The sequence below is a fragment of the Lipotes vexillifer genome, unplaced genomic scaffold (assembly GCF_000442215.2).
Source record: "Lipotes vexillifer unplaced genomic scaffold, Lipotes_vexillifer_v1.1 scaffold942, whole genome shotgun sequence".
NCBI lineage: Eukaryota > Metazoa > Chordata > Mammalia > Artiodactyla > Lipotidae > Lipotes > Lipotes vexillifer.
Window position 1 is genome coordinate 1,271,822 of NW_006798282.1, and position 8,431 is coordinate 1,280,252.

At 63.0% G+C, this 8,431-nt stretch overlaps 1 protein-coding gene across 1 annotated transcript in view; it reads left to right on the plus strand.

Annotated features, from left to right (window-relative positions):
• PTPN23 (protein tyrosine phosphatase non-receptor type 23) overlaps positions 1-8,431 on the plus strand; it is a 39,403-nt gene extending 30,972 nt beyond the window's left edge. The window contains exons 4-25 of the mRNA XM_007470270.1: positions 147-223; positions 841-890; positions 1,044-1,175; positions 1,416-1,496; positions 1,591-1,722; positions 1,807-1,854; positions 2,271-2,327; positions 2,455-2,513; positions 2,692-2,771; positions 2,886-3,000; positions 3,095-3,160; positions 3,533-3,678; positions 3,988-4,299; positions 4,380-4,534; positions 4,636-4,787; positions 4,875-5,054; positions 5,152-6,892; positions 6,969-7,153; positions 7,247-7,351; positions 7,427-7,565; positions 7,652-7,765; positions 7,846-8,431. Of these exons, the coding sequence (XP_007470332.1) occupies positions 147-223; positions 841-890; positions 1,044-1,175; positions 1,416-1,496; positions 1,591-1,722; positions 1,807-1,854; positions 2,271-2,327; positions 2,455-2,513; positions 2,692-2,771; positions 2,886-3,000; positions 3,095-3,160; positions 3,533-3,678; positions 3,988-4,299; positions 4,380-4,534; positions 4,636-4,787; positions 4,875-5,054; positions 5,152-6,892; positions 6,969-7,153; positions 7,247-7,351; positions 7,427-7,565; positions 7,652-7,765; positions 7,846-8,325 (4,606 nt within the window). The 3' untranslated portion in view covers positions 8,326-8,431. The remainder of the gene's footprint in view (positions 1-146; positions 224-840; positions 891-1,043; positions 1,176-1,415; positions 1,497-1,590; positions 1,723-1,806; positions 1,855-2,270; positions 2,328-2,454; positions 2,514-2,691; positions 2,772-2,885; positions 3,001-3,094; positions 3,161-3,532; positions 3,679-3,987; positions 4,300-4,379; positions 4,535-4,635; positions 4,788-4,874; positions 5,055-5,151; positions 6,893-6,968; positions 7,154-7,246; positions 7,352-7,426; positions 7,566-7,651; positions 7,766-7,845) is intronic.

Consider the following 8,431-nt stretch of genomic DNA (forward strand, 5'->3'; position numbering starts at 1 on the left):
CCCCGCTTTCTTTTCCTTGCTACACAGCATGGGGAGTGGCTTGGTGTGGTCTCCCCAGGCCTCCCTCCCATCCGACACCGCACTGGGGGTGGTGTGTCGCTTCACCAGCTCCTTCACTCGAAATGACTGGGGTGGCCTGTCCACAGGACTGAGATCTTCTCAGGCAAGTCTGTGGCCCATGAAGACATCAAGTATGAGCAGGCCTGCATTCTCTACAACCTTGGTGAGCTACCTAACCCCTTCCCCATGGCTCTACCTCCCAGCCCTGCCCACCCCATCTCAGCTCAGCAGGAGGCCACAAGGGCAGTGGGCTGATGGAAAACACCTGGATTCTGACCCGCCCACTGCCTTCCCACAGCTCTGCTGGTACCTCTCTTCGGGCCCACAGGGAGCCACCCTGCCGGGGAGAGGCTCTACTAGGCTGGCTGCCACATGGTGTTGCTAGTGTGCTCCGGCCCAGAGGGGTGGCCTCTCTTTTCTGACTGAACAGATCCCGGCCCGCCTTGTGGCTTTGGGTTGCTTCCAGCAGGAGGAGAACAAGGCTGGCCTAGACTGGCCTTGCCGTCAACCCTGATGGCTCAGCCTCCGCCTGGGGAGCCCCGAGTCCTGTGTAGGCAATCCCTGAGGCTCTGAGACTGGACTTGTAGGCTGAGGGTTGTGGACGGCAGGAGCCCCTTCCCTTCCACCCCATCCCTGCCTGGTGCAGAGCCAGAGACCGAGACCCCATTTACTCCAGCTTTGGTGTCCTTGGACCAACTGCCCCAGACCCCTGTTGTCCTGATCATGGGTGACACCAGCAGCCCCAGGCTAGCCCTGACCCCGTGTTCTGTGCCTCCCCAGGGGCGCTGCACTCCATGCTGGGGGCCATGGACAAGCGCATGTCTGAGGAGGTGAGGAGGGTAGGGGCAGTGGGTGGGTCGTAGGACAGAACCAGGGAGGGGTGCTGAGTGTTGTCAGCCTCCAGAGTGTGAATCCTGCCCCGTGGAGTGGACACAGGCAGCTCTGTGGCTCTGCTTCTGGCATCCTCCCCTGTTCTCTCCCAGGGCATGAAGGTCTCCTGCACTCACTTCCAGTGCGCAGCAGGTGCCTTTGCCTACCTGCGTGAGCACTTCCCTCATGCCTACAGCGTTGACATGAGCCGGCAGATCCTCACTCTCAATGTCAACCTCATGCTGGTGAGGACGCCCTTGTTGGGGCCAAGTTGAATCCAGGGCCGGGCACGGTTAGGGCTGGATCCTAGAGGTCTTGTGCACATGGCAGTGAGGGACAAGCAGAGGCCTGGGCTTTGATCTTTTGAGCCCCAGGTGGATCAGGAGCAGGGCTGTGCTGCTTGGAGTGCGGGAGGCTGGGCGGAGAGGGCATCCGTGTGGTCTGTGCCGGTGAGGAATGGAGTGCATCTCCATCTGCTCTTCCAGGGCCAGGCTCAGGAGTGCCTTCTGGAGAAGTCCATGTTGGACAACAGGAAGAGCTTTCTGGTGGCTCGCATCAGTGCACAGGTAGGGACAGGGATAGACGGTGGCCCGCAAGGGACTGATGTCAGGCTTTTGGTTTACTCCCGATCCCCAACTATAGCCCTGTCCTGGCTTCTAGGTGGTGGATTACTACAAGGAGGCGTGCCGGGCCTTGGAGAACCCCGATACTGCCTCACTGCTGGGCCGGATCCAGAAGGACTGGAAGAAGCTGGTACAGATGAAGATCTACTACTTTGCAGCTGTGGCTCATGTGAGGGCACCGTGGCCACTAGGGCTGGGCTGGGCTGAGTTGCTGTAGCTCAGGAAGTAAGTAGTGACATCTCTTTTTTCCCAGTTGCACATGGGGAAGCAGGCTGAGGAGCAGCAGAAGTTCGGAGAGCGGGTGAGTGAGCCGTGGCAAGGAGGGGACTGGTCCCAGCCTTGTTAGTCAGATCCTCGTGGGGACCCTTCTTCTGTCTCTCACCCCCACATCCCTGGCAGCCCCCCTCCCCCCCCCACCGCTGTAGACCTGGTGTTCCTCATGTGTTGTCCCATCTGTGCAGCCTTCATCCCCAGGGGACGGAGAAGGCGCAGCAGGTTCCCCTCAGGAGATGGTTGGTGGGAGATGTAGGCTGTGGGGTGGAGCTGGAAGGTAGACGCTAAGCGTGGTGCTGTTGGCTGGGCTGGCGCGTGGCTACCTCCTCAGCTCCTTGTCTTCTGATGGGTCACCTGATGGCCAGACAGGCTCGGTGGGGGTTGGGGTGGCGGAAGGAGTAGGGTCCAAGCAGGGAAGGACGGACTGGTCTCTGTCCCCCTCAGGTCGCGTACTTCCAGAGTGCCCTGGACAAGCTCAATGAAGCCATCAAGCTGGCCAAGGTAAAGATGAGGATGAGCCTGGCTGCCCCTCGGAGCCTGGGAAGACAAGGAGCAAGCCTGCTGGGGCTGAGGGGTGTCCTGGCACTGGCTGTGGTTGGCACTGAGCACCCCCATCCCTACCCTACAGGGCCAGCCTGACACTGTGCAAGACGCACTTCGCTTCACTATGGATGTCATTGGGGGAAAGTGAGTTTCTGGGGTTCGGGGTGGCTCTGGTTCCTTCTTGTTAGGAAGGGTCTTGGCCTTTTGCCTGCATCGTTGGGAGGAAGCCACCAGGGCCAGAGAGTAGTGGCCCATGTGGGAGGCTAGGTCCTGGATCCCTGCTGATCACTCAAGACTCCCCATTCCTCCTCCTGACCCCCAGATACAATTCTGCCAAGAAGGACAATGATTTCATCTACCACGAGGCTGTCCCAGCACTGGACACCCTTCAGCCTGTAAAAGGTCTGAAGCTGAGGGGAGGCCGAGGATCGGGGTAGGGGATGAAGATGGGACAGAAGAGAGTCAGTCGAGGTTCGAGTGGGCCTGGTCTCCACGATTCTTCCTCACCCCTCCCAGGTGCCCCCTTGGTGAAGCCCTTACCAGTGAACCCCACAGACCCAGCTGTTACGGGCCCTGACATCTTCACCAAACTGGTACCCATGGCTGCCCATGAAGCCTCGTCGCTGTACAGGTGGGCGGGACAGGCAGGCCCTATTAGCCCAGGGCGGGTTGGGATATCTCAACAGCCATGGGCTTCCAGCAAATTGCTGTCACTTCTCCTGCAGTGAGGAGAAGGCCAAGCTGCTTCGGGAGATGATGGCCAAGATTGAGGACAAGAATGAGGTCCTGGAGTGAGTGCAGGGCTCGGGTGGGAGGCATGGAGGGTACACACCAGACCTCTGTGGGGTCCCCAGTGCTGCCTGCGAAAGGGAGAGGAGTAAATGAAAGGTCTGTTGGCACCAGCAGGCCTCCTGGCTGCGCCCTCCCTGTCCAGGGTCTATATATGCTAGATTAGTAAGTTGAGAGTCACGCATCTTGAGAGGAGGATGTCCCACTGTTTTCAGTAGTGCCCTGGGCATGTTCTGTGGTGGCAGTTGGGATGCTGATTTGTTGTCTGCTAGGACCTCAGACCTTGCTTCAGTGGTGGGAGCTTGCCCTAGTGGGCTTCTTGTGTAGCTGAGGGGTTGAGCCAGCACCCACCTGGTCCCGTTGCCTCTCAACAGCCAGTTCATGGATTCAATGCAGCTGGATCCTGAGACAGTGGACAACCTTGATGCCTACAGCCACATCCCACCCCAGCTCATGGAGAAGTGTGCGGCTCTCAGCGTCCGGCCCGACACTGTCAGGAACCTCGTCCAGTCCATGCAAGGTGAGTGAGGAGGAATAGCAAGCAGGTGGAGGGCAGGAACGTGGGAGTCATCTGCTGCGGCCTTTTCTGTGTCCCTTGTTGACCGAGGATGGAGGTTTCCACTTCTCCCAGCACCTGTCAAAGCACCCACCACACACTTCGGTGAGCCACCGCACCCTGTGTGCCCTCTGTCTGCACTGCTCAGCCAGCACTGGGCTGCACACAAGCCTGACTGAGGGGGCAGTTCTGTCTCCTGGGGGTTGGGCCAGATTGGATGCCTGGTCTGCCTGCCACAGGAGCTGACCCCGCCTCCTCTAAACATGCCCCCAGTGCTGTCAGGTGTGTTCACGGATGTGGAGGCCTCCCTGAAGGACATCAGGGACCTGCTGGAGGAGGATGAGCTGCTAGAACAGAAGATGCAGGAGGCCGTGAGCCAGGCAGGGGCCAGCACGGCTGTGTCCAAGGCCGAGCTGGCAGAGGTGAGGCGAGAATGGGCCAAGTACATGGAGGTCCACGAGAAGGCCTCCTTCACCAACAGCGAGCTGCACCGTGCCATGAATCTGCATGTTGGCAACCTGCGCCTGCTCAGTGGGCCTCTGGACCAGGTCCGGGCCGCCCTGCCCACGCCAGCCCTCACCCCAGGTGAGCCCCCTTCCTATCCCCATGGGGAGAGGCTTGGCGCTGGGGTTTCCTCTGGACTCACTGACCACTGCCGCTCCCAGAGGACAAGGCAGTGCTGCAGAACCTGAAGCGCATCCTGGCCAAGGTGCAGGAGATGCGGGACCAGCGTGTGTCCCTGGAGCAGCAGCTGCGTGAGCTTATCCAGAAGGATGACATCACGGCGTCACTGGTTACCACAGACCACTCGGAGATAAAGGTGAGGCTGGGTGAGCAGTGTGCAGGGGCTGACTCTAGGCTCCACCCTTAGGTGGTGAGGCCCTGAGTGTCTGTCCTCCACCCCCCAACACACTCCCTCAGAAGCTGTTTGAGGAGCAGCTGAAGAAGTATGACCAGCTGAGGGTGTACCTGGAGCAGAACCTGGCCGCCCAGGACAACATTCTCCGGGCACTGACAGAGGCAAACGTGCAGTACGCATCTGTGCGGCGGGTGCTCAGTGAACTGGACCAAAAGTCAGTGTCTGGCCCTGTGTCTCTACCCAGTCCTGCCCAGAGCTGGGCTCCAGTTACTCACCTCCTGCCGGCCCTTCTGCCCGCCAGGTGGAACTCCACGCTGCAGACCCTGGTGGCCTCCTATGAAGCCTATGAGGACCTGATGAAGAAGTCGCAGGAGGGCAAGGACTTCTATGCAGACCTGGAGAGCAAGGTGGCTGCTCTCCTCGAACGGGCACAGTCCACCTGCCAGGCCCGCGACGCAGCCCGCCAGCAGCTCCTGGACAGGTGAGCGTGGCCCCGGGGCTGGGGTGCGGCTGCAGCCCAGACTGAGGTCGAGCTGAGGGGGTGAGTGGCTCCACTTCTTCCCTACCTCGTCCTACAGGGAGCTGAAGAGGAAGCCACCGCCACGGCCCACGGCCCCAAAGCCACTGCTGCCCCGCAGGGAGGAGGGCGAGGCACTGGAGGCCGGGGACCTGCCTGAGGAGCTGCGCAGCCTGCCCCCCGACACCTTCCTGGGGGCTGCTGCCCCACTCCACCTCCCCGCCGGCCCCTTCCCCAGCTCTGCAGGCCCAGGACCCCACTATCTCTCAGGCGCCTTACCGCCTGGTACCTACTCGGGCCCCACCCAGATGTTGCAGCCCAGGGCCCCCCAGGCCCTAGGGCACCCGGTGGTGGCCATGGCACCTGGACCTGCTCTCTACACAGCCGGGGCCTACACACCAGAGCTGGGCCTCGTGCCGCGATCCTCGCCGCAGCATGGCATGGTGAGCAGTCCCTATGGGGGGGTGGGGCCCGGGCCCACCCCACCAGCTGCAGGCCTGCCCTCAGCCCCACCTCCCCAGTTCTCAGGCCCTGAGTTGGCCGTGGGGATTCGGCCAGCCACCACCACAGTAGATAGCATCCAGGCCCCCATCTCCAGCCACACGGTACCACGGCCAAACCCTGCTCCTGCTCCTCCCCGGCCTCGCTTTCCGGGGCCGCCCCCCCAGCCGCTGCCCGTGCCCTACACCTACCCGATGGGGGCCAAGCCACCCCTCGCAGCTCCCCCAGCCCAGCACCACTTTTCTCCTGGGATGCCCGCAGGTTTTTCAGCCCCGAGGACTGGGCCCCAGCCTCACCCCACACAAGCCGTGTTTGGGCCCCAGCCTCCCCAGCAGCCCCTTCCACTCCAGCATCCGCACCTCTTCCCACCCCAGGCTTCAGGACTGGTACCCCCACAGACCCCCTATCCCTTTGCCCCTCAGCCTGGTGTCCTGGGGCAGCCACCGCCCACCCTGCACACCCAGCTCTACCCAGGCCCCTCTCAGGACCCTCTGCCCCCCCACTCAGGGGTGCTGCCTTTCCCCAGCCCTGGGCCCCCTCAGCCTCCCCATCCCACCCTGGCATATGGTCCTGCCCCTTCCCCCAGGCCCCTGGGCCCCCAGGCCCCTGCACTCTCCATTCGAGGCCCTCCGCCTGCCAGCCAGCCCGCCCCCACTCCCCACCTGGTGCCTTCACCTGCCCCATCACCGGGGCCCGGCCCCGTCCCTCCTCGGCCCCCTGCAGCAGAGCCAGCTGTGTGTCTGCGCCGAGGCGCTGCGAGTGCAGATCTGCTCTCCTCCAGCCCTGAGAGTCAGCATGGAGGCGCTCAGCCTCCTGGGGGTGGGCAGCCCCTGCTGCAGCCTACTAAGGTGGATGCGGCTGAGGGCCGGCGGCCACAGGCCCTGCGGCTGATCGAGCAGGACCCCTACGAGCACCCGGAGAGGCTGCAGCAGTTGCAGCAGGAGCTGGAGGCCTTTCGGGGCCAGCTGGGCGATGCAGGGGCTCTGGACGCTATCTGGCGGGAGCTACAAGACGCACAGGAGCATGACGCCCGTGGCCGTTCCATCGCCATCGCCCGCTGCTACTCACTGAAGAACCGGCACCAGGACGTCATGCCCTATGACAGCAACCGTGTGGTGCTGCGCTCGGGCAAGGACGACTACATCAACGCCAGCCGCGTGGAGGGGCTCTCACCATACTGCCCACCTTTGGTGGCCACCCAGGCCCCCCTGCCTGGCACAGCTGCCGATTTCTGGCTCATGGTGCATGAGCAGAAAGTGTCAGTCATTGTCATGCTCGTGTCCGAGGCCGAGATGGAAAAGGTGAGAGGGAGAGGTTGGGTGGGTGCCCAGCAGGGAAACCGGAAAACCAGCCCTAACTGCCCTGTTTGTCCTTCAGCAAAAGGTGGCTCGCTACTTCCCTACTGAGAGGGGCCAGCCCATGGTGCACGGTGCCCTGAGCTTGGCCCTGAGCAGTGTTCGCACCACCGAGACCCACGTGGAGCGGGTGCTGAGCCTGCAGTTCCGGGACCAGAGCCTCAAGCGCTCGCTCGTGCACCTCCACTTCCCCACATGGCCGGAGCTGTGCGTCTGCTGCCCTGGGCGGTGGCTGGGGGGCTGGGAGGGTGGTGCGGCCTTGGAGCAGGTCTGGCTCAGAGATGCCGCCCCACCCTGCAGAGGCCTGCCGGACAGCCCCAGCAACCTGCTGCACTTCATCCAGGAGGTGCACGCTCATTACCTGCATCAGCGCCCCCTGCACACGCCTGTCGTCGTCCACTGCAGGTAGGTGTGGGTAGCTCCCAAGCGGCCCTCCTCTGGGGGCTCCTGGGCTGGCCTCACAGCCCCTTCCTGCCGCAGCTCCGGGGTGGGCCGCACGGGAGCCTTCGCGCTGCTCTACGCGGCTGTGCAGGAGGTGGAGGCTGGAAATGGGATCCCTGAGCTGCCTCAGCTGGTGCGGCGCATGCGGCAGCAGAGGAAACACATGCTGCAGGAGAAGGTGAGGATCCAGGCGGGAGCTGGGATGGGCCCTCCATCCTGGGTGACGGGCCCGCCCGGCTGACCAGGCCCAATGCGCCCCTGCAGCTGCATCTCCGGTTCTGCCATGAGGCGGTGGTGAAACACGTGGAGCAGGTCCTGCAGCGCCACGGCATGCCCCTTCCGTGCAAGCCCTCAGCTGGCACCAGTGTCACCCAGAAGGTGAGGGAGGAAGCCCCTGGGGGCTGCTGGGACTGACACTGCCTCGTGGACTCCATCTTCGCCCATTCTTGTCTCCTCAGAATCACCTTCCTCAGGACTCCCAGGACCTGGTTCTCGGTGGGGATGTGCCTATCAGCTCCATCCAGGCCACTATCGCCAAGCTCAGCATCCGGCCTCCCGGGGGCTTGGATTCCCCGGCTGCTGGCCTGCCAGGCCCTGTAGAGCCCCCAGGCCTGCCGCCACCCAGCCTCCCAGAGTCCACCCAGCTCCCGTCCTCCTCCCCACCCCCTCTGTCTTCACCCCTGCCTGAGGCCCCTCCGCCTGAGGAGGAGCAGCCAGTACCTGAGGTCCCCAGCCTGGGGCCCCCCTCCTCCTCCCTGGAGCTGCTGGCCTCCCTAACTCCTGAGGCCTTCTCTCTGGACAGCTCCTTGAGGGGAAAGCAGCGGATGAGCAAGCAGAACTTTCTGCAGGCCCATAACGGGCAGGGTCTGCGGGCTGCCCGGCCCACTGATGACCCCCTCAGCCTTCTGGATCCACTCTGGACACTCAACAAGACCTGAACAGGGTTTGCCTGCCTGGTCCTTGCACTACGTTGTCTCCCATGCCAGTCTCTGCCCCTCTTGAGGTGGGGCCTAGTCTTACTCCCATTCCTGCTGCCTTCAGCCC